Source organism: Sus scrofa, chromosome 11 (genome assembly GCF_000003025.6).
Source record: "Sus scrofa isolate TJ Tabasco breed Duroc chromosome 11, Sscrofa11.1, whole genome shotgun sequence".
In the NCBI taxonomy this organism is placed as follows: Eukaryota; Metazoa; Chordata; class Mammalia; order Artiodactyla; family Suidae; genus Sus; species Sus scrofa.
Genome location: NC_010453.5, coordinates 61106041 through 61123245, shown reverse-complemented (window position 1 = coordinate 61123245; position 17205 = coordinate 61106041). Strand labels below are relative to the sequence as shown.

The 17205-nt window shown below is 36.8% G+C and overlaps 1 protein-coding gene across 3 annotated transcripts in view; it reads right to left on the bottom strand.

Annotated features, from left to right (window-relative positions):
• Positions 1-17205, bottom strand: part of GPC5 (glypican 5) — a 1358912-nt gene that overhangs the window by 1026666 nt on the left and 315041 nt on the right. For all 3 annotated transcript variants that reach the window (XM_021065368.1, XM_021065370.1, XM_021065369.1), the window contains exon 5: positions 14042-14167. In XM_021065368.1, coding sequence (XP_020921027.1) covers positions 14042-14167 — 126 coding nt within the window. The remainder of the gene's footprint in view (positions 1-14041; positions 14168-17205) is intronic.

Here is a 17205-nt window from a genome sequence, read left to right as displayed (position 1 = left end):
CCCATCTCAAATCATTCTAAACCTTACACTGAAAAATTACTTAAGAAACTTATTTGACAATTTGCATGTATTTTATTTGAAATGTGTGGGCTTTTCAAGATACTGTTCCTATGCAAGACATCTTTTTCATATTTCAGAGCAATATCTAATTTTCCTTTAACATTTACATGAATAAATTTATTTTAAATTTTCTCTTGGTAAATGACTGAAGGCATATGATAAATTATGAAAGCACATAGAATTATAATCAATAGTTTCTTTCTTCCTATACATATCCTCCAATACTTTTTGGTAGCTATGTCCATATCACTACCTGTACACCTTTCTTTTTAAAATTCAAAATTAAGCAGAGATTGGCACAACGTTGTAAATCAAGTATACTTTAGTAAAATAAACAAACAGTAGAAAAGGCACACCAAAAAAACCCAAAGATAAAAATTATATTCCTTTTCTTAAATATACATAACCATTCATTTTTCCCTATTAATGGGCATTTTGGTTGTTTCTACCTTATGCAAACATAAACTATGTGCAACGCACACTCCTTTGTTTATGGATGTTAGTGTGTCTGAAGATGAATTCCTACATGTGAAGCAGTTGCTTCATAGGTCATATGCATTTGAAATATTTATATATGTTATCTAATTGCCCTTCAAAGGTAGAAATAATTGTCCCTCTTATTGAGGTATTTAAATACCTTTTTCTCCACACTTTGGTCAATGCTGTGAATTATCAGATTTAATGATCTCTATCAGTATAATACATACAAAATAATTTTTAAATTAATGTGCACTAATTTGCACTAAATGGAAGTTCTTTCATTTAACTTGCACAGTTGAGGGTATTTTTTCATATGGTTAAAGGCTCTGATAAGTTTTAGCAAACTGTTTGTTGATGCATGTTTCTTTGCTTTCTTTTTTTTTAGGGTCACAGGTGGGCATATAGAAGTCCCAGAGGGGTTGAATCAGAGCAACAGCTGCCAGCCTGTGCCACAGCTATAGCAACAGTGGATCCAAACCATGTCTGTAGTCTACATGTCTGTAGTCTCACAGCAATGCCAGATCCTCAACCCACTGAGTGAGGCCAGGGATCAAACCCGCATCCTCATGGATACTAGTCAGGTTCATTTCTGCTGAGCCACAACAGGAATTCCCTACTGATGCACTTTTCTATCAGAGTTTTACTATTTCTATAACTCATCTGATGTAGGACTACAAGGGGTAAAAGTCCCTCTGTGACATGGGTTGCACATGGTTTATCCTAAGTCTGTGATTTTTTTTTATGGTCTATATTACTCTGCAAAGAAGACAAATCTAGATAACACAAATGTGACATATTCACTGTGGCTAATAATGTTTATATTCATTAGAGGTACATGTTCAATTTCATTCTTTTTTTCATTCTCTCTCATTCTATGCAGATATCAGCAAGTCAGGAAAAGTAAATTTCTCTTTGTTTTCTCTCCAACTTTACATTCAAAATTACTCTCCATGAAGCATCTAGATTATATCATCAGGCTTGGCTCAACACCTCCAATGACTTCTTTTTTTTTTTTTTTTTCCTTTTTTTTATTTATTTTTTTATTTTTTTATTTTTTTCCCACTGTACAGCAAGGGGGTCAGGTTATCCTTACATGTATACATTGCAATTACAGTTTTTCCCCCACTCTTTCTTCTGTTGCAACATGAGTATCTAGACATAGTTCTCAATGCTATTCAGCAGGATCTCCTTGTAAATCTATTCTAGGTTGTGTCTGATAAGCCCAAGCTCCCGATCCCTCCCCCTCCCTCCCCCTCCCATCAGGCAACCACAAGTCTCTTCTCCAAGTCCATGTTTTTCTTTTCTGAGGAGATGTTCATTTGTGCTGGATATATCCAATGACTTCTTAATGCACCTAGAATGAAATCCAAACTCCTTCCCCGCCCCATGCGATCTGACACTTGTCTAACTACAATCTCATTCCAGACAGGCCTCAAGCATTACTCACCTTCCCCTGCTCCACTCAGGTGGATTTCCCTCCTGTTTTTCAGGCACATGAGGCATCGTGTTCTCTCTACGTGCAAAAATCAGATCTCCCCCCATTTTTAGCTTAAATGTGATTTCTCCAGAACAGTTTTCCCTGGAGACTTAATCTAAATCCTGCCAAGTCTAGAACATAAACTTTGGCACAAAGTTGCCATCTCATTCATCACCTAGAATACTACTTGTGATGCTTAATTTTATGTGTCAACATGGCCCAGCTCTGATACCCAATGAGTTTTGCCAAAGACTCATGGAGATGTCACTGCGAAGGGACTTTTTAGGTGTGATTAACATGAAAAACAGTAGATGTTGAGTAAGCAGATCACCTGTTTGATGTGGGCGGGTTCCTTCCAATTAGTTGAAGGCCATAAGAGAAAAGACAGAGGTTCTAGGAAAGGAAGAAGGTCTACCTTGAGATTGCCTTTGGATTCAAGACTAATATTTGAATCTTAACAGAACTTCCAGCCTGTTCTGCAGATCCAAGATTTGCCCGAGCCCCAATCCCATGAGCCAGTACCCTAAAATCTCTCTCTAAATATGGATGATGACAATAGATGGATTGACACTATTGATTCTATTGGTTCTGTTTAGCTGCAGAACCCTAACTAATACATCTAACACATGATTATATACTTATCACATAGAAAGCCCTCTCACTGCAGGTTTCATTTTTGTACTGTGGCTCTTTCTACCCCACAAAGCATCTCTTATCCACTTATCTCTGAAAAAACATGTATGGCAGTTTGAGAAGCATGACTTCAAATTAGCTGGCAAAGACTTAGTTCCAAACCAGAAGCACTGTACATTTTACTACTGTGCAGTACCCCTTATATTTAAATATTCCATGTTTACTAAAAGAAGACTTATTCATTTTGTTTGATACAAAATAATTTACATATGTTACTCTAAAATGCTCTTGATTTACTGATTCAATATACCTATAAATACCTTGATTCTGTCTAGAATAATCCAAAAAAGGACCAATATTTCATCCATATCCATAATTATCATTTAATATTTAATTTACATGAAAATGTTTACATCATCACACATAATATATTAATGCCTTCTTAATGCACCTAGAATGAAATCCAAACTGCCTAGCAAGAGTCTTCACTTTATTAGAAGAAGGGTTTTCTTGCTATCGGAACTGCACAGAATGGGGTAAAGAAATGAGCAGCTTTGTACCAGTTCAGGCACAGGTTATCTGATGCTGAGAGAAGGAACTCAAGGATTATACAGCACATCTTAAAATGGAAATATTATTTTTCATAAAACAGAAATGTTATGAAAAATTTAAGCACTATCCCAAAGTGTATATCCAATTTTCAGTTTCTCTTCTCCCAACCATTGTTCACAGTTTTGTACAGTTTCAGATGAATCAACATTTAGGCTACTTTTCAGACTTCAGATTCATTTTCTTCATGATTCTAAGATTCTTGGATTTCAAGATAGATTTATAACTTGAACTCTTTGCGGCTCCTTTGCATATAAAACTGATTAAACCGAGGACTTTAAAAATGGAGTCTATTAAAAAATACTCAAAAATAATAATCTTCATTCATCTATCTATCCAAGAGAAAAAAAAAACAACATTCCCAGAGTTCCCGTCATGGCGCAGCAGTAACGAATATGACTAGAAACCATGAGGTTGCGGGTTTGATCCCTGGCCTTACTCAGTGGGTTAAGGATCCGGTGTTGCCATGACCTGTGGCATAGGTCGCAGACACGGCTTGGATCTGGTGTTGCTGTGGCTCTGGCATAAGCCACTAGCAACAGCTCCGATTTGACCCCTAGACTGGGAACCTCCATATGCCACAGGTGCAATCCTAAAAAGACAAAAGAAAAAAAAAGAACATTCTCTCATTTCAGTATAGTCATGAGAAAATGACATCTTTGGAACAATAAGATACATAATTAACCATGCAACTCAAAATACAAAGATCAATAATCCTCAGATATTACATTCATTAATGTGAAAGTAATTTCAAATCACATTTAGAAACCCCACTTCAACGATACCCAGTGAAGTTTACTCCTTTGTTTTGAGGAACACATCAGGAAGTACGGATTTTGATGGTTAGGCAATAAAATGCACTGATAACAGTGGCTAGGCTGTTGTAAAATACATGATACTATACCGGACTTTATTGGAAGAAGAAAGTATCACGAATAAGCAACTGTTCCCTTTCGTCTCTTCTGGCGTTTTAAAATACAATACATCATTCACTGGTGAATTTATATCTTATGATATGGAAATGTAGGAGCTAGTCTAAGTGAAAATATGTGCCATCTTTATAGATGAGAGAACTTAACATCGATTTTACTGAAAAGGAAATAGTTTTTCACATGTTAAGCTTAATATGAAAATGAAGAAAAAAAAAAAAAGAAACAGCTCAGGCTAACGTAGGAATAGGCTTCCTGGAGCCCCTGAAGACTGCTCCTGTTTTGCAATAACACAATCTGGAAGTCACAAGTCTATAGAACTGTGATGAAATCTGTACCCCTAAAGAGATAACAACTTCTGTGCCGAACAGATGGGAAAAGGTCCTTTAGGTTTCCACTTCAGTGAACTTTTATCTTGCTCTCTTTTACTTTTTGTCATCTTCTACACACAGTCTCTGATGGAAGCAAGTAACAGGTTAAAAATAGCTTCCTTGTTCCATGTTGTTCTGGCGGGAAACTGAGTAGTTTGACACATGGTGATGACTGGTGTTCAGCCTCATTTTGTTCCAGTGATTCTGTTTATGACATGTATTTCCTTTGGGAATTCAGTGGATGAAGAGAAAGGACTCTAAGTGTAGCAGCCTTAAGACTGTCGCATCACCAAAACAATCTGTTGTGTGATGTACTGAGATTTCACCTGGCTTCAGACATTTATTTCCAGTCAACCCATAGTTCATTATGATCGACTCTAAGACAGTGATGGACTGTTCTCAAACTACTGCTTGGGAGTAAAATACTTCTCTTTTATCTTTATAATGTTTTTCCTTTGTATCTTAACTTATAGTTCTCCCTTGAGAAAACTGATGTAATTGCATGGGTACGAGACAGACCACAGTTTTCCAAAACTGGAGCATTTGATAAATTCTATTTTCTCTACTTCTGTTCCCCATGACAAAATCCTTTAAACTATTAATAAGGCACTATCTTCTACTTCCAAACCAAGATCTCACATATTCATGTTACTGGCTCATTAACCAACATTCGCATGTCTTTGTTTTCCAAACAAGTCTTCAGATCCATGATAGAACCCATCCAATGCAGAGAGAAGCTCAACAATAATAATGTTTTCATTCCTACTGAAGTAAATGAATATAAACTGCTTAATAAGAATATTTAACAGCTTGTTGAATGCTTACCATGTGAGGGCTACTATTCTAAATTGTCCGTAAAAATAGCTTAATTCTCAAATGAGATAGGTGTTCTTTTCAGCCACATTTTAAAGAGAGGAAAACTGATACAATTAGATGTTCATAAATGTGCCTGAATTCACATAGCTGCAGTGGCTCAACTTTACTGGGAACTTTGGTGATCTGTCTCTTCAGTCTAGGTTCCTAGCCTCTGGGCTTTACCCACTTTCTGAATGAATGGCTACACTATAATGAACAAGTGAAAGTTACTACTAAGTGGTCAGGACATGCCCATGACGCTCAAATGAAAGAGTGTTGAGAAGGAAAAGAGAAGACCTGAAGGGTTACACACACACATGGAAATAATGCAGTTAAGAGGCCACCAAAGTTGGTGTATTTCATTCAAGAACGTCATGCTTCCATTCTGTTTCTTGATTCCAAGTCTGCTGATTAAAATTCCCCTGAACCTTCAAGAGTTTGCAAACCATTCACACTTGTAATCCTTTAATCAGTGTTCATCTCCTCTGTGTCCTCATCTAAATGAGAAACAACTCCCGTCTGTCTGGTCCATTACTGTATCCCCATCATCCAGAACAGAATAGATTCTTAAACACATAATTGTATTATGCATTGTATTTTGTTATGTTTTATTATAAAATCTTCACACATACATAAATACAAAGAACACTTGTACCCAGAGTTCACCTTCCATGACAATCTACACACAGAAGGAAAACCTTATTTCCTATACAGTCTGACCCTCCTCCCTCTATTCACTGAATTATTTTAAAGCAAATTCCAGACATCATCTAATTCATAAATATTTCAGGGAAGTTATTTTAAATGAGTGAATGGCGACCCATATATTACGTCTTTTACTAAATACTTTTCAAATCCTTCTCAATCAAATGAGATTTCTTCCCTATGCGTAAGCCTGTGGGATTTGTTTGTGTCTATCTTATTTCACAGTATTTGCTTTGCTGTGTACATAGTATGAAACTGCTTTTGGACTCTAAGTCCCCGAGGTGGGGACAAAGTCTCACTTACCTTTGTATCCTATTCAAGGTCAACTGCCATATTGAACATGAAGTCTAATTTTCTATCTTCTACCCACAAATTTCAATACATGTAAAAAGAGGCTGAAACAGCATTCTTTCTGTTTCCATTTCAGCTAAAAAGATGGATGGCATTCCAAACTGAGATGCTAGATATAAAAAGTAGATGGCTAAACACTGGTTTTGACTCCTTCGTCTTGACATCCTGCTTAAGAGCATTCAAGAATTGAGGTTGAAGAAGCCAAAGGAGAGAATTTCTTCGAAGCAACTTGTCCGATTACTGTGTCATCCCCACGTTCATTCATCCTAAGTGAGAAAGGCTGAAGGATTTTTGGAAGTTGATAGATTTAAAGGACTGGTAGTTGGTCCACACCTAGCAAAACAGAAAGAGCCCATGTTCTTAGCTGAAGGTGCCTGCCTAGCAGCAGAGTCAAGAGAGGCAGCTCCACTGGGTACAGCCTGTACTTCCACCAAACACAGGATAGAATGGACCAGGTGAAAGAAGTGAAACCTACAGAAGTCAGCAGAAAAAAGCCGGTGGTTTACCATCAGATGGAGAAGATTAAAAGAGCGGCACAGTCTTGAACACACAGAAGCCCCTGGCCATCAGCCTTAATAACTTTATGCCAAGTTAGGAATCATTAATGAGAGATAGAAAATGATCAGTCTAAAGGAATGTTCCCTTTCTCTTATCCCTTCTCTCTCACTGCTGTCCCGTTGTCCTCCAGCTCTGAATGTGCAGGAGTCAGAAGCATCAGCTGGAGGACAAGGAGAGCCCAGGATTAGCAGGTGGACCCAAAGTTGTCCACTGCTTCCCTCCCCAGGCGCCTCTTCGATGGAAGCAGTACCTAATGGGCAAGGGGAGAAATGGCCACTTGAAATGAAGTTTCGAGTTGCTTATTAAGTTGGCCTAGATCTTTTCTTTACTGAATTTAGACTTTTAATGGGCTGAATTTAATTACTGAATTCAGACTGTTTATGGAGTTAATGACAATTAAAGATGCTTCAGACACCAGTAGTGACCAAAAAAATTCTGAGAACTAGCCATGACTTCATTCTAGTGACAAAGGAAAAGCAGCCTTTGAAATGGGTTTAATTAAACAGTTTCTACTTTCACCTTTGAGTCCAGCTCCCTGAATGTAATGACTGCATGCTTAATAGGAGACAACTGACTAAGAAGCCAATAAGCCAGGGAAGAAAGATTCAAAAGAAATTCCTCTGTTCAGAAATGTGATATGTAATTATTGCCAAATGAATGGACCATTTTTAAGAAAACATGAAATTCACCAGAGAAGAATGGATATTTGCCTAGGCTTTACCACTAGGTAGGAAGGTCAGACTTTGGAACAAATTTGATAAAATGTGCTACCATCTCCTATACTACTTTCTATAGAAACAAACTATGGGATAACTATTTCAGATACTACCATTGAAAGAAAAATTATGTGCCAAGCAAGTGTACTGTAGGGAAGCAGAAAGAGACAGTGCCCAGCCAAGAGCTCTGCACATTTTTGTTCATTCAGACCCCAATGCTTACGAGTCAGTGCTTATCCCATTGGACCTAGAATATGTTTACTACAATGCGAGGAATTTAACAGTCCCTTATAATACATCTAAAATGACACTTTTTACTTCTGCCATGAAAGAGTAAAAATGTTTCTGTTCTTCCCTTACTGAAGACAGTAGACTTAGACTTTTGATCTTGGGCAGGCCTAGGCACTTTTATGCACCCCCAACCCAGGTGCCTCATCTACAATAAAGATGATTCTACCTAATGTGTCTCCAACCCAGAACACAGGAGCTTCTTAGAATTATTTAGACTCTGGTTTCACAAAAATGCCTATGGAAGTGCACACAATGAGACATGCATGATCTGAAGGTTAAGTTAGGAAAAAAAAAAAAATCAGTATCCAGAGTCAGCCATAGAAAGAAACTTTGATGATTCATCTCCTTTCTTACTTTTCAGACACTCGGTTTCATTTTGGAGCTACATATTAACTACCAAAATGTTATCACCAAGCCACATTCCCAAATCACCAAATCCCTTAGTTCTCACTAACACTTAACAAAAATTCCTTTTCCTGAGAGTCCTGTTATCTTTAAAAAATTATTGGTAGGTGTTCAATGATATCATTTTTAGCCTGTCAGATAATACAGGAGCTGTGATACAAAATAAATTTCAGTAGAAAGAAGATATATGATAAATAAATACTAAAGGTGTCACGGTGGATTTAGAGGTGACAATAAAACACAAATGAGGGAATTCCTTCAACTTGTACTCGAAGTGGGAGTTTGGCAAAACTGTATATACAGTTGTATGAAGAAAACAATTTAGTGGAAAGTGATTCCACTAATAGGGGAAATACCAAGGTCCATGGTAGATTGCCACAGTGGGGTAGGAGTGGGAACGACGTGTCATCACACCTTTGAAGTGACATCCAGTTCTGAACCAAATATGATAACAAAGGCATAATTCAATACTATAAATCTGATTTTGAGTAGGTCAAAATTGCAAGGAAAAAGAAAGAAAACAGACTGGTATTTCCATCATGCAGAACACCCTGCCTTTGCATAAGCAATATAGAAAAAACAACCAGTTGTTACACTCATAAAATTCCAAACAATCCTGAGACTTGATTGGGTTTTAAATGCAGTCTGTGACATTTGGAAACTAGGCCAGGTATTTAAGAAAAAAGAAATAAAACTGAATGCAGAAAGGTCAGAAAAAAAAAGAAAATTTGAAGATGAAGTAGCTTTCCAGATAAATAATGGCTAAAAGGGGAAAATAGTGAGGTAAAAAAATTTATGGCAAGGGAAAAAGTCATTATCTGGGTGGAAAGAAAACTGATAACAGACAAGTATAAAACCTCAAAGATTTCTAAGACTTTATATTTTTATCTGATTTTTAAAAATTCTATTAAAGTATGTTGAGAAGAGGCATTTTACCATACAAGTTCAAAAAGAAAACACTGGGTTAGGAAAGAAGAATTAAAGAACATTAACTCCACCAAGATGAAGTCAAAATCATGTGGATTATTAATTTTACTAAGATACTTAACAGGTGTTGGCTTGTTTAAGAGTTGTTGAGAAGTCGTAAATTCTTGGAGATTGAGTGAGAGTTACTGGATTATCTGTCTATTAATCAAAAGGGAAAAGGAAGCTCTGATAATTAAGTAGCTGTCACCTGAACTTCAGTACTCAGAAAGTCAAGTGCAAACCATCAAACAATTAATTTGCTATCACAGGGAACTGAGAACAGAGCAAGTACTAGTATGCCTTTCAGAGAACAATTTTGTTTCATGATGAAGAGACAGGATGGGTAGATAGAGGGATTTAAAGAGTTAAAGACTATACAGATTTCAGTAATGCATTTTCATCGTTAATCAGAAACGGTCTGAACTATGGACCTTGGTGTCCTGCTATGGTAAGCATGCACTCTTTAAAATCATTTGAAATTAAAATAGATTTTATTTCATGAATTAAACAATCCTTATATGCTATAGCTATTTGAGATATTTCATCTACAATCACAAAGGAATTCCATCTCTTTCATGAGCACGAAGGTGATTTGACCCAATTTTATCGACCTGTCATAATATTGAAACAATCTGTATGATTTTCCTATTCTTCAAGGCAGCACGTCTGTGCACATAAATAATCTTATCAATCATCTCCTAAAAAATGCCTTCAGGAGAAAAAAATCTTGCCAAAATAATCGCTTCATTCTTACAATGAATGATAGGCTCAATCTTGGCCACCAATTTATCCTTTGATATGTTTGGCATAATTTCTCTAGGATGAGCCTGATGAGTATTATCACCCAACACAAGAAAGGAAAAAAACCTCGACTATCCCCAAACATGGTAGACATTCACTTGATACTCATTTCTTTAAAATCTAATGGCATTATTTATCTCAACTAACCACAGGTCTCTGAAATCAATATCCTATAGGGGATTTCTGTGCTGTTACACAGTGATCACTGCTATATTTTGTTTTTCTTGAGGAAAAAGAAGCTTATAATTCAGGATTGTAAGTAACATTCATCAGAACTTGACACTAACAGCAGCCGTCTTAGATAAATGCAGTAGTTTGGGAGACCAAAACATATCCATTAATACCTTGACAAAATGATATCAAAAATTACTACAAAAATCCAAATTGGTTAGAAATGCAATATAAAAATAGCTCTTTTACTTCCAAAAATTATAAAGAGAGAATAATAATGGCCCATAATTCTATCATTATAACATGTTTTCACTAAACATAATCACAATGCAAATAAAAAAGTCTCCTCTGTACTTTAAGCATATTAGCAGTTTTCAAGTAACTTTCCAGAAATACTCTATGTTGAGCCAATGTTAATTATTTACTTATTTAAATCTGCTGGTCCAATAATTAATATCCAACTTTTAACTATTTTTACTTAATATTTATTTGAAGTTATCCACTTTAGCAGACATAAATATGCATCATTTTTAAATGTCACATAATATTCCATGATGAATACTATACCATGATCAATCAGTTAACCAAATATGATGGGTATTTATATTTTAGTACTGACTTTTCCTTGAAAAAAAAAATTCTGTTCTAAATTTTTATCAAGCACTGGCTCCCACAGAATGGTAGAAAATATCTAAAAGCAACCAACAAGGGATTCATCTCCAAAATATACAAACAGCTCATATAGCTCTATATCAAAAAAAAAATCAGAAAGTTGGCAAAACATCTAAATATACATTTTTCCAAAGAAGGTATACCGATGACCAAAAAGTACATGAAAAGAGGCTCACCATCACTAATTATTACAGACATGCAGATTAAAACTACAATGAGGTAAAACTTCACATTGATCAGAATGACCACCATCGAAGTCTACAAACAATAAATGCTGGAGAGGATGTGAAGAAAAAGGGAACCCTCTTATCTTGCTTGTGGGAATGTAGATTGGTGCAACCACTATGGAGAACAATGTGGAGGTTTCTTAAAAAACTAAAAACAGAACTACTGTATGACACTGCAATCCCACTATCCAGAGAAAACCATAATCAAAAAGACAACGCACCTCTATGTTCACTGCAGCACTATTTACAATAGCCAAGACAAGGAAGCAACCTAAATGTCTATCAGTGGAGGAATGGATAAAGCATGCTGTTTGCGAAAAAAATAAGCAAAGTGAAAGGTGTCCACAGGAGAATAGAATCAGATGGTGCCCTTGAATGGCTGGCAAACAGGAGGCAGGTTGTGAGAAGAGGGGAGACGGGAAGTGGAAGCAAGTAATCATAAGGAGAATCGTTCAATTTCTTTATCAGAAACATGGGCACTTTCTATAGAGAGTTCTTGCTTTATTCATAAACCGTGAACTGATGTCTTTAAAAAAATATCATGTAGAAGAAAATATATTTTTTGAGTTGAAAATAGAAGTTCTGTCAATGCGAGTTCTTGTCATGGCTCAGTGGTAACGAACCCAACCAGTATCAATAAGGATTTGGGTTCAATCCCTGGCCTTGCCTAGTGGGTTAAAGATCTAGTGCATTGCATGAGCTGTGATGTAGGTCGCAGACATGGCTCAGATCTAGCATTACTGTGGGTGTGGGGTAAGCTAGCAGCTGTAGCTCTGATTCAGCCCCTAGCACAGGAACTTCCACATGCTGTGGGCACCACCCTAAAATGACATAAATAAATAAGTAAGTAAGTAAATAAATAAATAAATAAAAATAAATAAAAAGTTTTGGAGTTCCCATAGGAGCTCAGCAGTTAGCAAACCCAACCAGCATCCATGAGGATGCAGGTTTAGGATCTGGCATTGCCGTGAGCTGTGGTGTAGGTTGCAGACGTGGCTTGGATCCCACGTTGCTGTGGCTGTGGTGTAGGCCAGTGGCTACAGCTCCGATTGGATCCCTAGCCTGGAAACCTCCATATGCCATGAGTGCAGCCCTCAAAGACAAAAAGACCAAAAAATAAATAAATAAAAAGTTTTGTCAAAGCATTGATTTCTCCAACAATATTTCCTCTTATACAAACCTCAGACCAAATAGTCTAAAGAGGAATGGGATAAACTAAAACTAAGGTTCCTGCATCTCTAGAATCAAATGCATAATATAATGTGATATATTAAATATGTTCTATATTAAATTGTTCATTAATCACAGTGAAATTCTCATTAGCCTTGGTAGAAAAATTGTTAATAAGCAAAAATGTTCAATTCTAGCTTGAACAATGTGAAAAGAGAACAGATAAGTCAAAGTGGAATTTAATTACTAGGTCTACGTGGCAGAAATCTTATTAACATGGAATACTACAAGAGCTTAAAATACTGTGCATGCTACAACTGCTCTCTGTAAAGCAGGAAAGATATATTTAAAAATACATTTCAACATCCAAGGAGCATAATGAAAAAAAGAGTACTCGCTCTGTCAGCCAAATATTTTATTTGAATTTAATTACAGTTTCTGTGTTCAATAATTATTTTCTCTGAAATTGAAGATTTCCTATGAGATATTTGGATATAAACTACAGGAAGTCATTTAATATATCAGGAATGCAACCTTTGACTTCAATGAATATGATCACCCAAAAATACGTAAACATTTGTTCAATATAAATTCATATTAAAATTAACTATTGTATATGTTTATCATGGTAAATTGAATTTTCCAAAGGACATTTTAAATAAACTCCTCACTCTTGTGGTAACTAACCTACCTACCTTTATGCCAAATCAGGTATGTTTATAAATCAGAAAGTTTAACACCCTCTCTTTCCCTTTTGCAGACTGCTCAGAGTAAAACACACTAAAACATACAAATCCAAACACAACACAATTCTACAGTCTACAATAATCACTAGCATTGGACAAATCAAAGGACTAATTCCCAGCCAATTATATCCACAAATGATACTTTCACAGAGGGAGAATCTAGGACTTTCTCAAGCTCAGGAGATTACTTGAGAGTACAACTAGTTATAGGAAGCAAAGGAAAATAAACTGTCAAAGAAATTCTAGACAATGAGGGAAAAAAGGTGAAAAACTTCACTCCTGAGCTTGAGAACAACCGAGAACACACAAATAAGCAATGCCTCAGACATATGTAAAAGTACCAGCACTTACACACACACAAACACACACACACACACTCTCTCTCTCTCTCCCCCTCCCTCCTTCCCTCCTTCTATCAATAAAACAATTGTAGAATGGACATATGATACTGCTGTGACGTATATCCACAAATCTATTCATAGGTATTCACATTTTTCCAGATTTCATCACTTTCTAATACTCACAATGTTAGAAAAAGGCAAAGGTATTTGAAAAACAAGATGGATTGGCTAGAAGTTAAGTACTTCTTAAGTAGCTGAAAAGGTGGGATTTGGAAGTAAGTCGCAAATAGAAAAGATGAGAGAACTTTCAAAACACCCCAGAAAGCTGTCATATTTCCCAAAGGTCAAAAGAACCAAATTTATTTTTGACAAACTAAAGAGAAGGAATTACTGAATACTCCCACCTGCGTGGCATAGTTAAAATTGAAGTAATGCATTCAAGATCTGGGAAAAGAGTAAGGATGACAGTGGCCGCTATGTTTTCACAGACCACGCCACACAAAGTACCTTTTCACGATATCTTCTCCGTTCCAGCAAGGTTCCCCATCACCAGCTGCTAACTCGTTAGCACAGAGCTCATCGGCCAGGCCGCCATAGAACGTCCTGTACAGGCGGAGGCTGTTGATAAATTCTCTAGATGGAAAAAAATAAAGAAATCCATTACACCCCAAAATCCGTAACATATGCTAATATAAGTGGCCCAATGTCTTATGTATGATGTATGAAAGGCAACGTTTAAAATTTTCTCTAATTTTCATGCAATTTAAGACTTTTCTAATAAAATGAAAACTACATTTTTTTAAAACTGCATTCACATTTATGCTTTTAAATAAAAGTTCTCAGAGTATGAATTTTATATAACTCCAGGTCTAAGAAGTTGCGACTGGTGCCTGGGCACATGCGCTTGTGTGCGCGCGCGCGCGCACACACACACACACACACACACACACACACACACACACACACACCACTTTACTTAGCTTCCGGCATCTAAACCACAGAGATGCTAACTACCCTCTTTTCCATATAGAAATGTCAGAGGCTTCTAGCAAGCTGCCTGATTGCTCACTGATTAAATGTTTAGTAGACTTTGGTGATTTTCCATCTGGGTCTTCCCTTTGGTGTCTAAGAACATAAAGGCATATGTCTTTACTAAATATAGAGAACCCGAATGTGTACACACTTCAGAAGCACGAAAACAAAGATACTGAAAGGAGTACTATTTAACCCATTAGGTTTTTCTGACTCTCATACTTCTTTCCTTTTCACTATCAGTTATGGAAACAGATATTTCAACAATAACAAAAAAGTAAGTTTGCTTTTTAACTGAGAAAGCCAAGAATTAGTAGTTTCAAAACTACACTTTGAGGTCCCAAGAAGTTGGGTTTTGCCATTTCAAACGATCAAATCCTAAAAACTTTAGTTTTGATTTTTTTTTTTTTTACATAAACAAATTTTTTTCAGGGGGGAGGAATGAAAAGCCACTAGTCTGATCCAGAGGAAACGTCCCCTGGCCTAGAAGGCAGGGACAGAAGGAAATTTTGGAAGGAAAGCAATTTTCAGAAATTCCCCGAATGAGTAATTAAAATGTAGCAATTATGAAATTATATTCTCCATTGATTTTTTAAAAATAATTTATTTAAAATGAAATCAAAGAGGAGGGGTGACTAAGTTATAGAGTAACCAAATTTTTAAAAATTGAATCTGATTTTGACAGCACTGATATAGAACTGTATTAATTTATAATTCTCCCTCTTACTGGTTTTGAAAGAACTAATTAAGGAAATTGCTGGAGTTGTAAGGAACCACTAATCTGTAACTTTGAAATATATAAGATCTGCAATCATAGAGAAGATGAGATGTTTCCATAGCAAGTGTTTGGTATTTACTAAAATTTTTAGCAAAGCTTACTTAACCAGAAAAATGATGACAAAATGGCCACAGGAAACATAAATCTCTAACTCATGTGCAATCCAAAAAAAAAAAAAAAAAAAAAATGTTTCGTCTTCTCACCAGCATACTGAGATGCTTATTTGTACTTTACTGAATTCCTTTACTAGAAAATAAGTCTCTCCATGATGGCTATGTCCTTACAACTGGAGTGCATGAACAAATACAGTCTCATGCTCTAGCTACTAAAATATAATTGATGCAACTGACTGGTTCTTTCCAAGAGATGTGGGGGTTAATGAGCAGAAAGATGGGTGACTCTTGTCCTCAATTCTATTCACTATAAATGACCACCTGTTTGGAATCACAGACTCCTCTAGATATAAAAGGGCCTGGGACAAAGGGCTGCGAGGGTTGAGCCTCCAAACTGTCGCATAGAACAGAGTAAATGTTTTTATGGTACCCAAACCTCCTCCTTCAATTTCAGTAAATGGTGCCCTCATTTCCTGTCTCCCTTCACAATCATTAGATCATAAAGGGGAAAACGTGACATGGTACTTTACCAGTCCCCTTGCCCAACACCATGGTCACAGCCTTAGTGCAAGCCCTGATTACTTTTCTCTAGAATCACTGCACCAGGAGGATATACCTCCAGTCTGTTCCTTAACAATCAACTCCCATCCTCCACAACAGCCACCTTATAAAATTTGAATCTGTAGCCCACAGATGAGGCCACTCACTTGCTAAAAGCCCTCCATGGCCCTCTATTCACTACAGCATTAAAGCCATATTTCTTGGGAAGATATAGAAAGTACCCTCGCACCTCAATTCAGCAAGAAGCCATAGGTCCCACAACAGTGAGACGCTCGCTGTTCTCCAAACACACCTCCCTGCCTTTACAGGCGTTCTCTCTGAAGGAATCCTCTCCTAATAGATGTCTACTCTTTCTATAAACCATCAATTATTTGCCACAAAATACTGACCACTATGGAGTACCAAGCTCTGTATTGGTCTTTGGGATCCAGGGCTCAACAAAACAGTCCCTGCCTTCTAAGAATGCATATTTTGGCAGAAATCTATAACAATAATACATATTAATCAGTCAGCTCACATTTGAGAACAGAGAAATAAGAAGATAACATTTCACTGTTACATGCCAAAAAAAAAAAAAAAACACCAAAGAAGCCAACAACAAAAAACATGATAAGCAAAAGTAAACAACAACATAGGTACTCAGAGACTCATTAAACGGTTTAGCTAGTGACAAATGTGCTTGTGGAAATTATAAAGGTAGGAATAAGCCAGATTACAGTCTGCCTTTTTTTTTATTTTTTATTTTTTTTTGTCTTTTTGCTATTTCTTGGGCCACTCCCGAGGCATATGGAGGTTCCCAGGCTAGGGGTCTAATCGGAGCTGTAGCCACCAGCCTACACCAGAGCCACAGTAATGCGGGATCCGAGCCATGTCTGCGACCTACACCACAGCTCAGGGCAATGACAGATCCTTAACCCACTGAGCAAGGCTAGGGATGGAACCCACACCTCATGGTTCCTAGTCGGATTCGTTAACCACTGAGCCACGACGGAAACTCCCTAGTCTGCCTTCTTGATCATCACATGTTTCAGTTTTATTCAGAAGGCAGTGAAGAGTCATGAAAATTTCACCAGCAAGCAAGTGACATCACCATGGCCATATTGTGGAAATAGAAAAGTAGTGAGGTCATTTAGGCGACTAGAACCAAGTTCAAAGCAAGAAATATAAAGATCAGGGCAGGGAGCGGG